This window comes from Lepidothrix coronata, unplaced genomic scaffold (assembly GCF_001604755.1).
Source record: "Lepidothrix coronata isolate B3197 unplaced genomic scaffold, Lepidothrix_coronata-1.0 Scaffold28, whole genome shotgun sequence".
NCBI lineage: Eukaryota > Metazoa > Chordata > Aves > Passeriformes > Pipridae > Lepidothrix > Lepidothrix coronata.
In genome coordinates this window covers 6,343,522-6,365,369 of record NW_016690208.1, presented here as the reverse complement: position 1 = coordinate 6,365,369, position 21,848 = coordinate 6,343,522, and the positions used below count along the sequence as shown (strand labels likewise).

Here is a 21,848-nt window from a genome sequence, read left to right as displayed (position 1 = left end):
TCTGTCCCTGTTCATCAGCAAGGTCTTGGTTTTGGATTTGCTGACCCTGGCATCTCTTACCCAAGATCTCCACATCACCTTGCTCTGTGAACAAGCTGTGAAGGCAGAGGCTGAGCTGCCCTGGAGTCCCCCAGGCACCCCTGCAGCTGGGTGCTACGGCCTTTTATTATCTGCTGTAATGGCTGGAAGCACTTGTGGCTGAGCCCGGAGCGGGGCCGGCACCGGCGCTGCGCCGCACGCGGCTCCACTGCACGAGTGCACAGAGGAGAGCTCTTCTGGTTCAAGATCTTCTCCTTCACCCCGGGCTGAAGGACTGCCCAGCCACGGGTACCTTGGCCCTGGGGCCAGGTGGAGCAGCCGCTCGGGGGGCTGGTGGGGGTGGGCGTGCACAGCACTCCCTGCACAACACTCCCTGCACACCCCGCCTGCTGCCACGGCCACAGCAACCCAGCCCAGCCTGGCGTGTCCATCACCCTCCAGGCAGACACGGGCCTTTAAAAACACACTGAGGGCCTACCTGAGAAAATAAACCCAAATTTAACAACCCACCTATTTGCACAGTTGGAGTTTAATAACACATGTGGGTCATAAAATATCCAGGAGCAGGTGAGGGTGGGTCAGAGCACAAATGCATGTGCTGGGTGCAGCCCTTGCTGTCTCTGAGACACTGCTCCTATGCCCGAAATGCTGCGGCACATCTACTCCTGGGTGCCACCATTTCTGCCTTTCTCATGTGTCCACTGGGAGGAGGAAAGCTGCACTGCTTCTGGGTGGCATCGTCTCGAAAATAGTCTGAGGATGCCCTGCTTAAACACTTCATGTGGATCAAAATCAGAAACCTGCTAATGCACTGCTTCCCTTGACAAAAGAAAATATCACAATGCAGAAAAAATATGATCATTCCTCACTGCTCTGTCTGCCTGAGGGGCCCCATCCAAAGGCTGCACTGGCAGCACTGGGAGTGCCCAGCAACTGTTGGTAAAGAAAATAAAGCTAAATATGCTCCATTTGTCTCTTGAGGAGCTGCAGATTTGCCCAAAGCCAGGCTGGGAAGCCGAGGAGGGAGCAGGGAGCTGTGGCTGGCTGGCCTCTCCCCAGTGCTGCTGTCGAGCAGAGGTCTGGGGCTTAGGAGGGATTTCTGGTTTTAATTTTACCCACCTCCATGGTGACATTGGCCTTTCTACAACCTGAAACAGAAGATGCTAAATGGCTGCTTTTAAGCTCATAAATCCAGCTCTGTCTGAACACCCCACCTTCCCTGGCTTCCCTTCTTTGGGATCATGGCATTCCCAGGACCTGCCAGCACTTTCTGCCGCAGCCGCTGGTTTAAAATACCCCAGGGCAGCAAAGAGCTGCTGCCACCCCTGGAAGCAGCCCAGGCCCTGCCCAGCAGCAAGGGCAGGTCCCTGCTGCACCCCAAGGAGCTGTGCTGGGTGGTGCAGGCAGAGAGCTCAGCATCAGGTACCTGCAGGTCCCCCCTGCCCCTCTGACGCCTGTCCATGCCTGTGACCTGCAGCTCTCCTGGCACAGAGGGCCCAGGGAGCCAGTGGGCAGTGAGAGCTGGCCCAGATGGGCAGCAAGAAAGGTGCAGAGACATGGAGAGAAACCAGGGGGCTGCCCAGAGACAGGCACCCTCAGCTGAGCCACCAGTGCTGCCGGGACAGGCAGTGCCACTGGCAGAGCTGCTGGGGTTCCATATTTCCCCCCCTCTCCCTCATCTGTTCAGATATCCCACCAGCCTGGCCAGGACAGGACCCACCAGGGCAGTTTGGAAATAAAATGATTCTTGAAGCCTGAGCAGAAACCAGCTGCTCTCTGGGCAGCCCTCCACCACACAACCCAGCATCAGCAGTAACAAAAGTGATGGAAAATGATGTAGGCAAATGTTACCTGAGGATTTGAACGCTGTCAGCTCTACGGCCTGAAAGAGGGGAGAACATGTGTTAGCAGAAGGTGCAGGTCTGACTGCTTTGCTGCTGGTCACCCCTCACCACACGCCCTGGGGCCAGGCAGGGCTCCCCAGCACTGTCCCACCCCTGAGCCACCACCAGACTGGGAACCAGAGCCTTCATCCCTGCCCCGAGGGAAGGGCCCCTGGCAGAGCTGCGCCTCTCAGCAGCGGTGAGCTGGCACCCCGCTCCACACACCCACTCTAGGGACCCTTCCAGCCCTGTGGTGACCCACCAGGTTGGACAGCATCCTGAAGACCACAGGAGAATCCAGGAAAGGAGGAGAGGGAGCTCTGTCCCTCAGTGCTGTGGTGGAAAGAGCCTGCACAGTCTGTGCTTAGGGGTTGGCTAATGCTCTGGGAGATGTGAAATTCCTATTCCCAGTCCAACAACAACAAATATCACCAAACAACATTTAAAAAAGCTGAAACACGAAGAACATCTCGTCTGTGTTTGTATCTTCACTCGCTCAGTGTTTTGTCATTTTAAGTGTTTTCAAACGTTTTTAAGTAGCTGCTTCTCTTCATCCAAACTATTGTGCAGCTGCCAGTGACATTCTGAATCCGCCGCTCCTCCAGCGAGTGCCATGACTCACTGAGCTGGGGAGCAGGAAAAACAGCCCTGGCTTATATAAGTGACGAGCACCGACAGCAGCCCCTGTGCAGGCAGAAAGCAGCCCCCACCCAGCACGGGGTGGCACCACGCAGGGCACAAGTGTGCCCACCACCCCTGCGGTGGGGCTGGGGCTGGGACGGACCCTCCCAGTGCCAGCCCAGCACCACGGGGCTCACACCGACCCCGCAGGGGCACCGGGAGCTGCTGCGGCACCGACACCGGCACCGGCACAGTCTCAGCCCTGGCTGCACCCACGGTAGGCAAAAAGGAAACAAGCACATTAAAAACATGTTTATGCAGCAAAGATACAGCAAAGCCCTCGGTGACCCTCACATGGTGGGAAGCACTTTCTGTCTTTGCCTGCTCAGAAATGCCACGGCCTTGGCATTTAGGAGATCTGCTGTCTCCTAATGCCCCTGCCTTAGGGAACTCGGGCCCCTGGGCTAATCCCTGTGTCCCACATCTCACGTCTGGTGCCAGGAGCTTAGCCCTGGCCCCAGTTCACACAGCCAGCACCTGGCTGGCTGGGAAAAGCATCACCTGCTTCCAAGTCCTGGTGTTGTTCAGCACACGAGGAGGAACAGCATTAACCACAATATAAATCATGAGAGATGGAAATATGGATTTTATTGAGTGGCTTCAAAATGATATGCCAGCTATAGAAGTATTATCTATTGGATAAATAAGAGCTGTCTATGTGACACAGGTTTTCAAAGGATAAATATTAGAGAGGGAAAGAGAGATCCTTCAGTGAGAGACTCATGAAAGTAGTGTTGGATTTTATTCTGAGGAAATTACAGCACTTGTATGTCAAGTGCACAAGGACTGATGATCATTTCAATAGTGGGAGATGGAAGTGGCAGTAGAGTAGTCAAATTTAAATTGTTTCCTGCTTTAGGCCATGCCTTGTTGAGCTCTCCATCCCTCTGCAGGCAGCACAACCCAGCCTGCCCTCCTGGGACAGAAGCAACTTGCCCAGGGCAGGGACAGCAAGCTCCTGCTGCCTGATTTAATTTGCTGTCCCTGGGAAAAGTCTCCTGCCTTGATCCATGCCGACCTCAGTTTGGTGCTTCATGGTTCAAATTCACTGGCACCTTCTGTTGCTGCACAGCCCTGCAATAACCACCCCCTGCCATGGCAGTGGGGCTGGTTCCCCGTCGGCTCAGGGCTGAGCCCTTGCCTTGGAAATCGGCTGTTCTGGGGCTGCCTCTTCTCCTGCCCTTGGAAATGTGCCCTCCCCTGCTGTCCCCACTGCCTGTCCCTGCCCAGGCCAGCCCCAGCTCAGGGGGCATCCCCACAGAACTGCTGTGCTCTGTCTGAGGGTGAAGGTGGAAGGGTAACAGACTTTACGTACCGGTCTCTCAGGTGACATAATTGATGAAATTCCCACGGGAATTTTGGCTCCAAAATTTCCTACGGGGTGAAGCAGCACAATGAGTTTGGAGACCAGAGAATAGAAATATTCATGCTTTACAGACACTGAACAGGTTATCTGTACCATTGCACCCACAAACTGGTTGGAGAATACAAAACACTTTTCCCCCAAAGCTAAACCCCCTATTTCCTACTGCCACCTTTGCCTGTCCTTCTGCAGAAAATTCATTGTAAGACACAAACATGGATTTTTGCCTCAGGAGAACGCAGGGCTGCCTAACCTGCTGACAAGCCCCCCACCTTCAGCAGCAGCAGCACCAGAGCTGAGTGCTCACATGGACACAGAGTGCAAATGAGTTAACACAGTGCCAGGTGAACAGGCACTAAAATTCAAACTTTGGGAATAACATTTTACTGCCTGTCATCACACAGCCTGGGCTAACAGTGACAGCAATGCTCTCACCTCTGTTGGTGATGTTCTTCACTGGAGGGTCTTTCTGCGCAGGGCTTGGCAGGGCACTCTCAGCTGCAGGACCCAGCTTCCCTGTCTCCCAGGAGGTCGTATTTCTTGGACTTGATAAGTAGTTGATGGGATGAGAGCAGTTCTGTAATCACAGGGAAAAGACACAGGACAGTGAAAACTGTAACATGAGTCTTCACTAGATCCAGATCCAACTTTAAAGATCGATTTCATCAACACTGTGGACTTTGGCTCCCACCCTGCCCTGGCACAGCAGGCTGCTGCCTAATTGGGATAGATTATCTTTGGGTCTGTGCTGTCCAACAGGACTGCAAAGAAGGGAGACAGAAGTTAGAAAAAAGACTTCTTTCCAACATAATCTCCTCAAACCAGACCAAAGACACAGCTGGACCCTTCTCCAGCGAGTGCCCAATGGATGAAGGGGCAGCAGGGATTCCTTCCAACTTACTGTGAACGAGAGGGCCTTCTTCTTGTCCTTCATCCTCTGGATGGCATTCCTCACCTGTAGCAGAGCAAGGACATTAGAGAGGGCCAGAGCAGCTCTATCACAGCAAGAGATTTTCCAGCAAGTCATGGAGAAAAAGCAGTCACTGTTCCAGAAGCGCAGTTGGGGCTGCCTGTTGCAACTCCTACAAACCCAGCTACCTGTGAACTGCTAATTAACTGTTGCTGTGATGCACCCAGCCAGGGGCATCTCTTACCTCACTGTTATAGATTGCGTAGACCAGGAATATGTACAGGCCCTGGAAAGGAGAGAGCAGAGGAAGGGTCAGAGATGTACAGCTGGTTTGTGCTCCTTCAGTGGAGGAAATGGGTTTGGTGAGCACTGGAACGGGTGAGACTGGCACAGACGGTGGGCACAACACAGCCAGGGACAGCCTTTCACACTTGAGACCGGGCTCTTCACAGAGGGTCCAAAGCAGAGACAGTCCCTGCCCCACCCCCTCTTCCTTCTCCTCCCCCCGTTTCATCAGGGGGGAGTGGGCATCTCTCACCGGGCACTCCACTTCCCAAGCCTGAAGCTCTCCCACACTCCCATTCACTCATGCATGTGAAATCCCCCAGGAAACACCTCCTGTTCTCAGAAACAGAAACCACCGGGAATTAATTGCTAGGAGAACTGAAATCTGGGAAGCAGCCCTCCCTTTCTGCCGAGCACTGACCCTGGGGGGCTTTAGCCAGCCTCCCACAGACCATGTGCAGGATGATGGGATGGTTCCTCTGTCCCATGCACTGACAGACCACAGCATGAGACGGATCCTCTGACCCAAACCCCGTGAGGATGGACCCAGAGGTTTTGCTCAGGACGATCCTTCCCTCTGGCACAACAGGGCTGTGGCAGCACAGTCCCAGCCACCCTCCCTGCTCACCAAAGCAGTGGTGCCTCTCACACACCGAGGACCAGCAAACAATGACACGCTCGGCCCAGTCTGGACCCAGGGCAGGATGTGCTCAGGGAAAGCACCCAGGCCAGGGCTGGAGTGAGCACTGCCTGGGGGCCACAGCCTGGGGCTAATTACAGCTCCAGACCAGCGATTTTGGCCTTAAAGCAGCCCTATCTAGCCCACCAGATTTATGTTATATCTGTGGGGTGTTTTGTTATCGCAGCTAGATAAATCAGCTGCAGCAAGAGATGCAATTCATCTTGTCTTCAATGAGCCTTGCTCTCATCTGCGAGCTCTTGGCAGGCGCAATGGTAGCAGCCCCCTGGCACCGTGCCGTGACCTGTCCTTCAGCCAGCAATGCTGGTCACTCCCCCAGACCAGATTTCTGGCCAGGCTGCCAAGGCAGGTCTTCCTTGAAAGAATCATTCTGGATGAGCGTGGGGAGGGGGGAGCGGAGAGGTCGGCTGGGAGGAGAGTGAGGAAGGAGAGGAGGCCCAGCTGCAGCGGCGGGAGCGGAGACACGGCTCTGGAGGAGCCCTCTCCTACCTCTGCTCCCATCCACACTTCCACCCGCCTGCTGTCCTCTCCCAGCAAGGCCCACCATGCCCTGGCCCTGTGGTGAAGGCACAGCATGTGCTGGGACCCTCAGAGCAGGATGGATGCTCCTGCCTGGTGTCCATCTGTCCAGCAGCCACATCCTGTCTCTCCGCACACCCAGCTGGGCAAAACCCCACCGCCTGCTCCACCCTCCCTGGTGAGCTGCCTGTGAGCCCCTGCCCTCAGCCAGCCTCAGGACCATCCTTCCTGCTCTCCAAGTGCCAGTGGAGCCGACAGGTTTTACCAACACTATTTAACAGCACTGGGTGCTTGGCAGGGTGCTGGTGCTCCCACCTCCCAAATGGGGCTGGTCCCAGCCTCGGGACATCCACTGCAGCCCCCTCTGGCACAGCACCACAGGCTCCCTGTTGCTGCTCAGTCCCTGGCTGGATTCCTGCGCTGCCTGGCTGGAGAAAGAGCTGTCATGTCTGGTGTGGACGCGCAGAGTAGCCTTGAAGACAGACAAACAGAAAACAAACAAACAAACAACCCCAGCAGCAGATTCTCAGGACTCCAGTGAAGAAACACACTGGCCCAAAAGGGAATTCCAAGGGATCCATAAGACAGTGAGCAAGGGGGCTGAAATGGCTTTAACTCTGCAGCTTCCCACTAGCATTTCTCCTCTGGGGTAATCTGCAGATTGCCCTGAACTTGGTAATGAAGGGACAGAGGCAAAGGGACAGAGTTGTGCCTGTCCACACAGCACTGAGCCTGGAGTTCTCCTGCTCAACAACCCAAGCATGGCATGAGGAGGCACGGAGAACTGATGCTATATTCAATTACCATTAGGACAGGCCTCCTGCCACCCTTCTGATATCCTTAGGAGAGGAGATGTGGAGAAGCAGCCCTGCTCTGGCCTTGGAACACCCATCCCAGCACCGACGGATGTGCGCGAGCAGCACCCGGCCCTGGAGCAGCGCCAGCCACAGGCAGAGCATCCCTGAGCAACCACCCAACTTGTGCACGTGGTGATAACGCCTGGATTCACCCCTGCAGAGCTGGCCAGTGCTGCGCTGGGACCGGCCAAGTGTGCCAGAGGGAAGCACTGTGAGCTCGGCTGGTCCCTGAGCAGGAGCCAATTCCTATGGAGTCCAAAGGAAAAACAGGGACGCGGGTGGAAAACTCTTTGGATCCCAGTGGTTTGGAGAGTAGTGCCCAGTTGCTCTCTTGACTTTGATGCCCTGGAGTAGGATTTGTCATCAAGCACTGGGCAGGGGAACCTGAACACCCAGTGCCCAGAGACAGGAGTGACCCTCGGGCACTACTGATGCAGGCATAGCCTTAGCCCCGGGGGTGGGACTGAGCCCGTCTGTGTTCCCTGCTGGCTGGATCCCTGCCGCCAGTATCTGCCTGCAGAGAGCTCCATGTTCCCCTCGGGACCGTGCTGGGAGCAGTGGTGTTCAGTGTTTCTCTAGCTCCATCTACAGCTGCCTTCTCTCGAGCTTTGCAAAGCTTCTGCCGATGCTTTGAATGGTAGATGACAAGCACATATTCCAGGACTTTTTGCCACCATGAGTTTTAGCTATCCTGAGGTCCTGGGAGCAGTTCTAGCTCAGTGCAGAACTGAGTGCTCCCGGCTGCTGGGACTTACACAGTTTGCTTTGCTCTCTTAACCACACACAGGCTGGCTAAAGCTTTAAAGTCTTTTGATGAAAACAGTAAACTCAGAAGTAAATATTAAGTGTTGCTTTATGCACCAGGGTTACTTGCTACCTCACAGAATTCCCTATTAACATAAACTTATTAACAACATGACTCTGAAATATGGCAGAGAGAAGCAAAGAGCCTTGAAAACGCAGCCAGGTGATGCTACCAAAAAAGGAATAAAGAGGCAGAAGGAGATGACATGACTCACCCAAGGTCTTGCAAGCCAGAGCTAGAAACAGCCCCCACACTTGCAGATGCCCCATGTGAGGTTCTGATCACCAGCCCACATCTCTGTTCCACCGAACACTCCTGCCTCCCACCACATCCAGTGCAGCTCCACTGAGCACTGGGAGCATCCCAGGTGAGTGGCTGCGTGCTGCAGACAGCACGGACTTCAGGGGCAAAGATTTTCAGTCCTTGAGTCTCAGTTCTTGCCCAGTCTCCCTGCAGTAAAGCTGAGCTCCAGGTGAAGGGAAGGTGGCTCTGCCCCTACCATTCTGGGGCCATGACCTCTCAGCACGTCTGCACAGGAGCCAGATGGGAAACACCCCTCCCAGAACACACACCATCTAAGCTGCAGCCAAGCACACTCTGGCTGGACATAACCTTTGAGACCCTCTCCACGAACAGCCCTGCTCTAACAGGGATGGTGGCACCTACGGCCCATCCCTGTCCTGCAGGACAGAGGCAAACAGCAGGAGGGGTGTCTGCTCCATCTGAGTGCACAGGTATCATTTTAATTACCCATTAAAGGGCAAATAAAAACTCTAATGAAGCTCCCTGTGAGCATGTCGGTTTGTAACTGCCATTTTGAAGCCACGCTGGTGTCAGAAAGAAGAAACAACAGGAGGAACAACATTTGAACTGGAAAGCTGTGGCATCAGTAGGATGCTGCAGAGACTGGTGCTGAAGGGCCACTAGATGAACAAGGTGTCCAGAGTGGTATTTCATGTCTTGGGAGGATGAACTGAGTTTCCTCAGACAAAATAGCACAGAGGCTTGGAAGGCTGGGCTGGCTTCAGAGCTGACAATTGCCCCTGGCTACGAGGCCAGGTAAGTCCACTGAAGCACAAGAAACTGCAGGTACCTGCTTGGCTGTGAGCTGGGGATCCACCTGGTGAGGACTCACCTGGAGAGAGTTCAGCACAATGAAGACATAGGCCCAAATGATGCTGAGGTGGACGAGGACCCCACACACCCAGGTCAGCCCCAGCACGGGCAGCAGCACCAGGACGGGCTTGGCCGTGGCCCTGGCAGGAGGAAGAGCTCAGGGTTACCCAGGCACATTTCAGAGATGAAACACTAACAAGACAGTAGCTATGGAACAAATTCCTTTGCAAAGAAAATAAGTTAAGATGGGAAAAACCAAACATTTCATCTCCCAGCCCCTAGCATGCCCCCCTGCTTTTGTTTTATCACTGCAAGTTAGCAAGAAGGGAGCTCTTTGACATCATTTGCCATGAGGAAACAGCTATTTCCCCCCCGATTTCTGCTACAAGGCGAGCTTCTGTATTTGTTTTATTTGTATATGGATGTCACCCTGCCCTCCAGCAATGCTCTATCTTTGTGGTTCTGTAAATTTGGGAAAATTTATTTATGCTACAGGGGAACAATGCGTGTCTAGCAGGGGTATCCGGCGCCAGCAAACAACAATAAAGATTCACAGGGGATGATAAAGGAATCACTCAAGCAGCAGTTTTTTAGAGGTCTCTCAATATTGACTGATTACAGAAGTCTGCACTGCCTCATTCCCTCTGTGTGTAACCCCCACCAGCCTTACTTTCAACCCACCAAGTCCCAGGCTTGCACTGCCAAGGGTCTCCCATCCCAAAGGGGTGAGGTTTAGGAGTCTGAGTGCAGGTGGAGTCCAGCACCGGATTTCTGAGGCAGAAGGTGCTGGCTGGGCTGCTCAGTGGCACAGGCATTAGAGCAGCCAAACTGCCTCTGGGTGAGGCACAGCTACCCTGGGGGAGGGAATGCCTTCTGCCCTGACTCCCACAACTCAGTCTTTCACTTGGCCAAGCTTCTCTGGGCAACCTGGGCCAGGGCCTCACCACCCTCACAGGGAAGAATTTCTTCCGTATTTCTATCACTGCCTCAGATATTTCACAGCCAGAGCAGCCCCTTCCCTGCTCACCATATCTGTGCTCCGATCTGGCTCTCCAGGCTGCTGTTGGGGGTCAGCATCTTCGACCTCCTGCGAGCACTGGACACTGTCACCGTCACCACCCGGAGCAGCACGAAGGTGTTCACCTGCCAGGGAGGAGCCATTGCACACAGGGGCTCAGCTCCAGCAGGGGAGACGTTTTCTGCTGGGAGTTAGTGTCAGAACTCGGGGAGAAAAGTATCAGTACCAAGAAGGCAGTGAACCAAAGACTTCACAGAGCTATTTAAACACGTATGAAATCTAGAAAACTTATCCCGAAACTTTTCCTATGGAATGTCTTCCCTGTTAAGTGTCTATTCAGGATCTCCTAAACACTGCCCTTTTCTCCGCTATGTTTTGTATAAAGGTATTGACACTACTTCAAGGATTTAGATGTTCTCATAATTAAATCAGATCTCTAGCTAAGGCAATGTCACAGTCAGCCTACACATTTATCTGCATTCCTAATTGAACAGCCAACACAAGAACTGGTCAGCAAAATTTTCTTCAAGCACTTTTTCCTATCAAAAAGTTGCTTTGATTAAAGAGATTTATTTATGTTTTGAAAGTCTGTATAAAGCATAACAACATTTTTCCTATGGAAGCAGCAGGCACAAGCCCTGTGAGCTACACCCCTGAGCAGGTGCTGACACCCCTATCTCTGCAATGCTTTTCTAGAACCAGACCCAAAGGAATCACCCCTTCCCAGCAGGGTTTGGCACTCACAGCCAGGATGAAGAGCACAGGACCCACGAAGGCCCAGATGACGTTGGTCTGCATGTTCAGCCAGCAGTGGTTTGCTGCCACATACTTGTTAAAGGAAGTTGCAAGGGTCACCCCCACAATAAGGACTGGAAGACCTGCAGAAAAAACCACAGGTTAAACCCCAGGAAAAGCAGAGATGCTCCACACAGGGCACTGTGCACCAGACAGTTGCTTCAAAGCCCCTGTGACCAGACACGCTCCAGCAGGAGCCTCCGAAACCCCACGAGCAACATCAATTCCCTGCAGCTGAAATCTGTCCTGGCTCTGCAGGGCCAGATTTACAAGCTGTCAGCATCATTCTCTGAGGTATAAAGCATTCCAAGTCCTGAGTCCTGACCAAAGCAATTTACTCTTTGAATTGCTTTTTTAACAAAATGGACAATCAAAGACATAAAACAATCCAAAATACTTGAAGTGGTTGCCCAGTGCCCAACGAGGCGTGTGCTCTGTGAGGAGCACGGACCTTGAGAGGCTCCTATGATACAAAAGTCAGTTTGTTCAAATGAATTCTATGTCCCTAAAGGGCTCCCTCAGATTAAAGGGTGGTAAGTCAGGAAGGTATTTATATTTTAATTACTAGCAGACAGTAGAGATGCTCTCTAAGAACAAGAACATACCATAAATCTCCCCTCCCTTTTTTTTTTGTGTTCAACTCTTGCATTTAGAAAAATAACAGAAATGCTGTTTAACTTGTACTCTAAGACTGGCAATTTGACACATAACTCAAGAGAGCCTCTGCAGAGCAGTGGCACCCAGCTCTCATATTAAATGAAATCAAAGATTTTGGAATCTCTCCTATTAAAACTTTCAATAGACAAAGAAAAAGAACATTTTCCTGAGGACCCAAGGCAGAGGAGTGTGCAGATACCCCAGCCTGTCACGTAGTAGAACTTCATTCTCCTGTCTTCACTCATGTTGACTGCTACCACCTTGCTCCAGAGGAGAAGCCCCTCTACCAGCATCCATGAGAAGGCTGCCATGAAAAAGAAGTGCAGGAAAGCAGTGACCATGAAACACAGCACCTGGAGAGAAATCACACGGCACAGGACTCAGGGGACAGAACTGTGTGCTGCTGTTCTATAACTACTTAAATTTCCAGAAGGACTTTTTGGTCAGAAACGAAGTGTCAGAAAAGTGGTGAATTTCCTGAGGGATTTCACAGTGTATATATAAACACAGAGACACAGTTCTAGGTGCCAGTTACAGGTAATTAATGAAAGGGTTTATGCTTCTGTTTGCTCTGACAGTGCTGCTGGAGCAGGCCTGGCCCTGCTGGTGGAACAGGACATTCCTGCTGAGCTCACCTGGTTGCTCTTGGCCAACTCACTTAACATGAGCAGAGCTTCTCCTGCAGCCAATGCAAAGATCAGGTTCTTGTGCACTGTTGTCCGTTCACTCTTGGGGACACTGAGGAAGGAGAGGGGCAGCCCTGAGCTGCAGCCAGGCAAAGGGGTGCCCACGTCCTCCCTCCCCTCGCTGTGCAGACCTGCCCGGGTGACCTGTGATCTCACTGCAAAGACTGGAGGGAGCCACTGCTGTGCTCACAAGGCAGATCCCCATGCTAACCAAGTGACACAGAATGGTTGGCAATAAAAGAAACAGTCTTTGCTTCATTTATTTTATAAAAATTAATTCTAGCAGAGCAGCTTTTATGGTAAACATTGTTAGTCATGGATAAAAATCTTGCCATGAGCACCCAGGTGTGTGCACAGCTCACATGAGCATCTCCACAGAAACAACCAGGGCTGCACCCCCTCTCCAACCACTCCCCTGACAAAGGTTCTGAAGTAAAATACCAAGCAGAAAATACAGAGATGGCTACAAGTGCCCAGACTTTTCTTACCGAACCACCAAGAACAAAATGAAGGTGACTATCAAGGCACAGAAGGAAACTCCACATCCAATAAAAGTCAAGGTCTGCAGTGTGAACTCCTCCTTGGCGGTCATCTGCTCCAGCCATGAAACAAGAGAAGGCACAAAGCCCCATCTGAATTAACCAGACTGCTCTCAGTCCTGGCATCCATCCCACAGGGTGGCAGAGAAAGGCTCCTCACATACCTGCAGCTCATACACCTGCAGTAGGATGGCAAAATTCGTGGTGTGGTTGCAAAAACAGGCAGTGGAGTCCTGGAGAGACGTCACGACAGAGCAGCCAGCTGTGGACCACATCCCACCAGCATCTGGGCTAACACAGCAAAACCAGAGAGAACACACAGAAATTACCACCCACTGCCACAGAGGGCCAAGGCATGAAGGGAATTTCATTCTCCCAGAAGAAAGAGTGTTGAAAGGAGGAAGATGAGGGTATCAGAGACAGGTCTCAATATGAACTTCCCTTTGGCTCATCCTGTGTCTCAGCAGCTTTGCCTTATCCAGCAGGCGCGCAAAGGAAAATAGATCTAGTGTCAATTTGTGCATTAAAAAGCAGAGTTCAGCCACCACAGCTTTAAACAGAATCCAGTAATTGCACAGCTCTGGGAAGAGCTCCCTGTACAGCCCATTCACTGAGAGCATCCCTGGGCCAGGCATGTCTGACCACGTCCACCAGCCCAGCCTGCCACAAACCCTGTGCGGTGCCACTGGTCTCTGGATCCTCAGGACAAGTCATCAGCAAAGATCCCCATCTGAATTTCTGGGGCAGGGACCACAGCTGCAGTGGGCAGCTCTGTCCCCACTGGCAGCACTGCCTCTCTGAGCCTCCCCAGTACCACGGGAAGGTCAGGGTCAGGGCAGCGCTGGTGGGACCGTTTGGACAGTAACCAGCTGCTTCCAAAAACACCCTCTTCCCGCCCTCCCCAAACTGATCCATGCCTGTTACAAGTCTGGGACCGTAAAGAGGTTTTTTGCTCTTGAATGACTTAATCACCAACCCATAATATATCACAGCCTCAGTGTTCTCACTGTGGTGACATTCAGCAAAAACACATCCCAGTGCCAGGCAGGATTTATGAGGCTGGGAGTCCTGCATGTCTTTGGGCCATATATCTTGGACCAACTCTTCTTTGTCACAGGCAACGATCATAATTAACTAGGGCTTTCCATTTTAGTTATAGATACCTCATTAGAGGTCACTCTCTTGTGAGTGACTTCTCCAAAGGAAACCCTCCCAGGGGAGCACTTTGCTCCAGCAGACAGAGGATGTCAGCGTGCAAAGGAGGCAAAGAATTCCAGATCCCTACTCTTACCATTACATTTATATTGTGGTGTTTGGTTTTCCAGTGGAAATAAAATCTCATAAATCTGGGGACCCAAACTGAAACAAGGCACCTGAGGCTGAAGTTCCAGAAGGCACAGATGGGCCACACCAGCATATCAGGCAGGTCCTGCAGGCAGAGAGGGGAGGGACACAGGAGTCAGGGGAAGAGCCCTGGGCATTGGACACCCCGAAGTCCCAAAGCTCTGGGGTGCTGAGCCATGGTTGGGAACAGCCGGGTCAGGCTGCTGGGAGGCGGCAGGGGAGAACAGCCCCTCCCCGGGGTACCCAGACACGGTGCTGGAGGTGGGGGGCAGCACAGCCCCTCCCCAGGGTACCCAGACACGGTGCTGGAGGTGGGGGGGAGCACAGCCCCTCCCCGGGGTACCCAGACACGGTGCTGGAGGTGGGGGGGAGCACAGCCCCTCCGCGGTACCTGCGCTCGGTGCTGCAGGCGGTAGCGCACGGACGTGCTGATCTCCTGGTAGTTGCAGAGCAGCGTGGATGAGATCACAGCAGTGCCCACCGCAGTGCTCACGTACCTGCCAGGGAAAGGATGCCGTCACGGGCACGGGAAGCACAGGGCGTGCTGAGCAAATGGGATCTCACCTCCCACAGGACAGATCACTGCTGGAGGGCGTCAGTGCCGCCTGGGCACGGGGCACAGTGTCCCTTGGGACACCCGGCACACAGAACCCCCCCAGCGCGGGAGGTGACCCTGCGGACAGGCACTGCAGCATCCCGGGCAGTTCAGCCGGGCACAGCTGGAGGCGCCGGTGCGCGGGGATGTGCGGGGATGTGCGGGGATGTGCGGGTGGCCATCCCCACCTAGTGTTCGGAGCTCCCGCCGCTCCGGGAGCCACCAGTGCCACCACCTCCAAAGACGCCTTCTGCCCCAGCCAGAGGGGACCCTGCAGCAGTGCCCAGCCATCCCAGCAGAGCTGGTCGCCCCAGGGGAACCAGAGGCACACAGGAGACACGATGGTGCATCCCGACACACAGGCAGCACCAGGGCTGGGGTGGGTCAGGGTGGAGGTGACCCCAAAATCGAGGGACTCAGGGACTCAATGCAGACTTAGAAATGAGCTCTGCCGTGCTGCTGAGGAGAGCCCTGGGGCGCAGGGGATGTGTTCCACTCACTTGTATCCCCCGTCAGAGGCAGCCACGTGCTGGGACACAGCAGTGCCGGACAGGCAGCGCTGCAGGGCCCCGTAGCCAAACCACAGGTTCTTCACCGTGACCCTGCGGAGACCTGGAGGGACAGAGCATGGGGGCAGGGAAAGGCACACAGCTCTGGGCACCAGTGCCCTAATCTGGGGGTGATACTGGAGGCCAGAACACCCTCAGCTCCAAGCCGTGTCTGTAGAGAGGCTGTAGATAATTTCTCCCCCACAGCCCATCTCCCTGTCACCAAGGGCTTCCCCTCCCCACACTTCTCCAGACCACGTGTCAGGGCAAACAGTTTGTGCCATTAAGGAAGGTGCTGCAGAAGTCCCAAGGGGAGACCCAGGGAAGCTCAGGTGTCATAACCAACCTCTGGCTTTCAGTCTTTGCATTTCTTCTGCAGGAACCTCGATGAAGTCATGCCTGCCCTTCTCGACAGTCTGGACCACGTATGACTCATCACTCAGCTCCTGCCCGCTCAGGTCCAGCTCCCTCACCTCCATCCCTGGGCAGGGGTAAAATCAGGTGCTGAACCAGGGTTCAGCCTTCCTCCAGAGCTACTGCTACAGCGAAGTACCACAAGGACACTACAACCCCAGCCAAGACCCACAGCGACAGCAGACAGGTCCCTTTCAGTGCAAACCATGTGCATCTGGGCTCAGCTTCTCCCATGTGAGAGGTGCCCCCACACTGTGACACTCTGCACAGGGAAATGGGGAGCAGGCTGTAGAGTTAGTAACAGATGAGCCAGAGGAGGAGTGGACTTGGACTGGGAACCAGACAGGGTGACTGATCTGGGTCCTGGTGAGATATCCCCCTAGCTCTAGCAGTGCCACTCACCAATATTCCTGTGCTGGACTGTGATCCTTGTCCTCTCTGCAGTCAGCAGTGGGACTAAGAGTGACACCATTCTGTCACAGAGCTCAACAACAGCCATGGGCCCTCTGACAACCTGCACACAGAGAGAGAGCAATGGAAACCAGCACCTGCACTGCCAGCTCTCCCTTCCCACAGCTCACAAGGGTTTTCTTAAATGTTTGGTCCTTGGCAGAAAAAAAGAGAAACTGGGACTCAAGGCTTTGGCTTTGCTCTTCTGTGATTTCTTCCCTACAGGATGTTCCCAGTTCTTTCAGCAAAGAGACAAGGCTGGCAATGACAGAAATTTGCTGGTCTTTATAAAAAGCCCTTAAAACAACATGGAAATAAATAACTAAATAAGCACATAGCATTCAGATTGCTGGTGACACCATTACCTGGCTGACCGACGACCACGTCCCAGTATTCTGCTCTTCCAGGATTAACTCAGTCACTTCCATGTAATACTGGCCCAACTGCTCCAACATCTCCAGGTCATCTCCCTCCTGCACTTCCACATCTGAAACTTGCTTTAGCAACTGAAGCACTTCCAGGAGGTCAGAGGGCTCCAGCGTGGACATTTCTCCTTCCCTCAGAACCGTTGCCAAGGCATCAAGAGCACCAAGAGCCACAGAGAGGTTCATGTCTTGGACACCACTCGTGAAGACGCTGTCAGGAACCTGCCATGGAAAAGATGGTTGCCTTGGCAATTCCCTTCATGCCCTTGCTGGTGCCAGGACACCCATCTGGCCAGCCAGGCATATCCTGGGGAAGGGATCCCTTGTCCAGGCTCCCAGCCTCGGCGGGACAAGTCAACCTGAAGCAACACTTTGCTTGTTTGCTCACAGCATGAGTTACAGCTGTATTGGTCACAATCTCCAGTAGCAGATCAGAAAAGGTCACAGGCACAACTGCTGGCAAAGTGACCTCAAACAGCAGCAGGTGCCAGCACGTCCACCCCAACAGCTTCTCCCTGCTCTGGGTGTCACCTGCCACTGCTGGGGCTGCAGGACTCACCACAGACCTCGCTGCAAGTGTGTTCACATGGCTGACAAGCGAGTGGCTGGACTCCAGCTGGGCTCTTTTCAGTTGCCAGTATGCATCTGAGAACAAAACAGAACCAGAAGCAAAACCATTGCCGTGCTGTCCAGCAGTGTGGTTAACACATGCCATGTTCAAAGCCTGGGGAATGGTCCTCAGATGGTGGCTATGTCTGCAGGACAGGCAGGACAAGGAGACTTCACAGCTGTATTTTATTTCTAGCCCCAGATCCCATCTGGACAGACAGTTTGACACTCCTTTTTCTGCCTTCCCCCATATTCCCCCAGCCAAGGAGTCTGGAGATGTCTGGGTTGGGAGGCACTCTACAGCACTGCATCCAGAAGCCATGGAATGTGTAAAACCACTGCTCAGCTGGGGAATAGCAAAACCTCCTGTTAGAGCACAGGCAACTGGAGCAAAGTCCCAGCTACAGCATGGTTTGCATGTCATCCCTTCAGAGCAGTCATGAGGCCTTCCCAACCCTGGGCATCACCCCAGCCTGGACCTCCAGGAGTGCGTGTGGTGGAATAAATAACTAACAGATGCTGTACCCTTTCTGTATTGACAGATGAAAGGCAAAGTCTGCAAACAAGATGCATAACTGAATCCACTGCTGCCAACTTCCAAAACTCGGCATTCCTCGACAGGCCCTGTGGAAACACACACAGTCAGAAGGGCCAGGTCTCCCAGGGACATGCCATCCCCAGCAGGTATCCACAGCAATATCCTGCAGCAATCCACAAAGCCCAGTATGACAGACACTGTGGGCTGCTCCTTAGGTGGCCTCAGAACCAGAGCAGAGCAGAGCAGGGACTGGGCTCAGAAATTGCTCCCAGCTGGTACCCTCTCTCCAGAGGGAACTGGGAGAGGGCAGTGCCAGGTCCTGAGTTCGTGACTGATCAGTATTGTCCCCCCAGCCTGGCTGAGAGCCCAATTCCTCCCTCCCAGCAGAGCAATGAAGCACTGGCTGCAAACCCTGGGGAAAAACATCCCTGCCAAGGAAGTAGAAGAGGAATCCCATTATTAGCTCAGGACATCTGAGCAGCTGTCTGTGCCAGGGGCACTGCAGGGCTCTCCAGTGACCAAGGGTTTTGTGATGACTGTGACTTCAAGTACAGCCTGTAAACTGTACACATCCAGCCCAACTCTGAATGTGCTGCTGCTTTTCTTCTCCAAGGAGAAGCATCATTCTACCAACTGCACCAAATTCCCTCTCTAAGGATGGGACTGGTTTCTCAGACTGTCCCTGTGTGCTGAGTGAGGGTAGTGAGTCTCACCTGGGCAGAGAAGCTGGGTGGTCACTGTCTGAACGGAGCTCTCCAGCTCCAGCGCGTTTGAGCTCCACCCAAACACAAGGTCCTGTTCTGTGACCCAGCACGACCGAACCTTCTCAATCTGCTCCGTGCTGAGGACTTTCTGCCAGATGTGTAAGTCAGTGATGTTCCCACTGAAGGACTCCTTCGCCCTGAAGGTGCCCCCCAGGGAATCTTGGTCCTGCCCAATGATGAAGGTCCCCTGGCCGTAGATGGCTTGGGGGGCAGCTGGTCCTGCAGCACACAAACCACTGGCAGATGCCCTCCTTTTCCCATCGGCATAGATGGCCCAGGTCCCGTTTTCCTGCTGCCAGGTCACGCAGAAGTGATGCCACTGTCTGTCGGCACGGAACACGGGCAGGTACGGGGAATGGTGCCCATGGACTATGAGAGCAAAACGGACAAAGCCTTCCTCGTCCATGAAGCCCCGGAGCTGGAACTCGTTGATGAAAGCTGGCACAGCGTAGGAGAAGATGGTGGCGATCTCCTGGGTCCTGGTGTCCCACTGCAGGTGGGCACAGGCTGTGACAGCAGGCAGGGCTGGGAAGTCAGAGAGCACCTTCACGTACTTTGTGTCTGTTTTGTCTCTGAACACCAGGACTGGTACGCTGTGGCCTCCTAGAAGGAGACATTTCAGTCAGCATGAGGGAAGAAGCAAGGGCCAATAAAGTCACAGTAAAAAACAAGTGAAAACTTTTCCAGTCTGATTTTTCTGAATCCAGCAGTAAAGAAACAAGTGTCCAAATAGCCCATGTCCACTTATACTCACGTCTCCTCTTTGGTTTGTGCAGGACACCATCCCTTTCCTTCAGCCAGACAGAACCTGTGATGTGGTGGGACTGCAGCAGTTTGCTGAAGGAATCTTGCTCACTGTGCTGGGGTTCAAAGAGCAGCTGAGCAAAGTGCTGCTCACAGTACCTGTCAGCATGCCACCAGTCCAAGGCAGTGGCCACATACTCGTATGTGTGTCTTGAGGTCTCAATCGTGACAGGAGCAAAACCTGGAGAAAGACACATAATGTGGGGAAACAGGAAGCCTCTCCAAGCCACCTTCGTGCCACACACGGGGTCAGTCTCTCACAGCATCCCCAAGCAGCTACAAACACTGCCTGGTGCATCCTGGAGGAGCTGATGGCAGGAGCTCATCTTCCCATCCAGCCCTTGGGCCGTTCAGTGGGTACAGTGTGACAGACAAGCTCAGACTATATTGTACCTAAACTGAGGGACAGCCCAGAGCCTGCTCCCAAAGCAGCCCCCTGGCCCAGGGCTGGAGCAGGGCCCCCTCCTGTGGGACACACAAACCATGCTGAGCTCAGCCCAAAGGAAAAGCTCACTGTGGTTTGCCCAGGGATGGCCCTCAGGGAAGCTTATTGTTTAAAGCACTTATGAACAAACTAATTTTCTCGTTTTATCCCCAATTCCCAGCTCCTCCCAGCTTCTGCACTTGCAGATGCAATTTGCAGGCACAAAATAACCTGTTTTGTTTGCAGTTGCAGCGGCACACGGAGCAGCAGCTGAGCAAACAGCCTGGCAAATACTCAGTTCTGCAAACAGCATTTCAGGCACAAAGCAGGGAAACAGAAAAAGTTTCTTTACCTTCGTTTCTGCCACTGGACACCTTTTATTTCTCTGTGCTGGATGTTGCTTGTAAACACATAGAATGCTGATAAAAACACTAACCTTTAGAAGTCTGGTTCTTGGCAAGGGCTGCAAAGGCAAGGAGACTCCTGGACAGACTGACCTGGTGGAGAGGGTGAGTTGTAACATTCATAGAAACATTAATACTATCTCAAATACTGAAATTATAAAAATTACTGTAAAACTCACCAGAAAGCTGAAGAACCAGGAATCAAGTCTCAGATCTCTCCTGAACATGTTGACCATGTGGAAAGCTTTCACTCTTTGCTGGAATAAACAAAATATTACTGGAGATGCATTGCAGAGACAGAGGCATTCTGCAGAAAGGCAGTTCCCAGACAAAGCTGCTTTCCTCAGAAAGGCTTGAATCAAAAAAAGAGAAGACAACTCCCTCTGAAATACCTGTCCTGGGTAGTACCCCATCCAAAGAATTCCCAGTTCTTCTTGAAGAATGTAAGGTCTCAGTTTAACATTTGTTTACAGGATACAAAATAATTAAGCATAAAGCATACAGATGTGTGATATTTATAAACAGGCAAGTTCACAGAGCCTCTTCATCTGCATTAACCAAATAAAAAAGCCACCATAAATGGCATCATTAAATGGTGTTGCATCACTGGCAGTTTTTCTTGTTGCTTTTAAAACCTGCATGAACAGAACAGACCCTGCAGAGCAGTAAGTCCAGCCTCCATGAGCCCAGACACACAGCCCAACACCATGGAGTCCTGGAGAGCTGCCCAGGGCCAGGGCTTGGCGGTGAGCTCCCACCACCCCATCTCTGCCTCAGGGGGAGGGAACCCTGAGCTATGGCAGTAAAAAACCTAGTAAAGTCACAGATAAGGGTACATAAAGACACAAAGATGGAAACTGGCAATGCAAACAAACTCTAAAGCTGTCTCTGGGCAGTGGCGCCGCAGCCCGGAGTGATCTCTGCTCTCAGCAGGGCTCTCCCACGTGCGCAGTAAAAGCACACTGAAGCACTTTGCTGCTAAGGGACTGAGGAGATCAGGGCTGCAGCCCGGGCTCTGTGTTCACAAAGTCTTCCAAAGTTCAGCAGTGACTTTGGAAACACTGAACACGGCTCCAGGACCCTCTCTGACGGGTGAGAGACGGAGACACGGCACCGCCAACCTCCCGCTCCTCAGCCCGGCACCTGCAGCCCCAGGTCTGCACTTCCCCAGGGAAGGCCCTCAAGACGGATCAGAGGAAACCTGGAAACCGGTTTGAGTAGGAAAAATAGGGCAGCGGGGCGTGCCCAGTGACCCAGCGGGGTGTGCCCGGTGACCCAGCGCAGCCCGGGTCTGGCACTGCACGGGGGAGCCCGGGAGGGCCGAGCCCCGGTGCGGCCGCGGGGCAGCGCAGAGCCCGGCGGGGCGGCGGAGAGCAGCCCCGGGGTCTGGGGAGACCGAGAGTGGGACCGCGGCTCCGCATCCCGCACAGCATCCTGCATCCCGCACAGCATCCCGCATCCCGCATCCCGCACAGCATCCCGCACAGCATCCTGCATCCCGCACAGCATCCCGCGCCCCGCACAGCATCCTGCATCCCGCACAGCATCCCGCATCCCGCATCCCGCACAGCATCCCGCACAGCATCCTGCATCCCGCACAGCATCCCTCGCCCCGCACAGCATCCTGCATCCCGCACAGCATCCCGCATCCCGCACAGCATCCCGCGCCCCCCTCC

The 21,848-nt window shown here is 53.5% G+C and overlaps 1 protein-coding gene across 1 annotated transcript in view; it reads right to left on the bottom strand.

Annotated features, from left to right (window-relative positions):
• Positions 1–698: 698 nt before the first annotated feature.
• The window catches only part of ADGRD2 (adhesion G protein-coupled receptor D2), a 21,865-nt gene continuing 715 nt past the window's right edge, over positions 699–21,848 (bottom strand). Inside the window, exons 2-26 of the mRNA XM_017809930.1 lie at positions 20,352–20,429; positions 20,205–20,265; positions 19,295–19,525; positions 18,490–19,143; positions 17,764–17,862; positions 17,189–17,274; positions 16,570–16,851; positions 16,157–16,268; positions 15,687–15,821; positions 15,293–15,404; positions 14,589–14,694; positions 14,227–14,282; positions 13,018–13,144; positions 12,803–12,906; positions 12,264–12,366; positions 11,828–11,981; positions 10,921–11,054; positions 10,186–10,301; positions 9,178–9,298; positions 5,121–5,162; positions 4,868–4,921; positions 4,402–4,543; positions 3,919–3,977; positions 1,891–1,921; positions 699–814 (exon numbers count right to left, since the gene is read on the bottom strand). Coding sequence (XP_017665419.1) covers positions 699–814; positions 1,891–1,921; positions 3,919–3,977; positions 4,402–4,543; positions 4,868–4,921; positions 5,121–5,162; positions 9,178–9,298; positions 10,186–10,301; positions 10,921–11,054; positions 11,828–11,981; positions 12,264–12,366; positions 12,803–12,906; positions 13,018–13,144; positions 14,227–14,282; positions 14,589–14,694; positions 15,293–15,404; positions 15,687–15,821; positions 16,157–16,268; positions 16,570–16,851; positions 17,189–17,274; positions 17,764–17,862; positions 18,490–19,143; positions 19,295–19,525; positions 20,205–20,265; positions 20,352–20,408 — 3,294 coding nt within the window. The 5' untranslated portion in view covers positions 20,409–20,429. The remainder of the gene's footprint in view (positions 815–1,890; positions 1,922–3,918; positions 3,978–4,401; positions 4,544–4,867; positions 4,922–5,120; positions 5,163–9,177; positions 9,299–10,185; positions 10,302–10,920; positions 11,055–11,827; positions 11,982–12,263; positions 12,367–12,802; positions 12,907–13,017; positions 13,145–14,226; positions 14,283–14,588; positions 14,695–15,292; positions 15,405–15,686; positions 15,822–16,156; positions 16,269–16,569; positions 16,852–17,188; positions 17,275–17,763; positions 17,863–18,489; positions 19,144–19,294; positions 19,526–20,204; positions 20,266–20,351; positions 20,430–21,848) is intronic.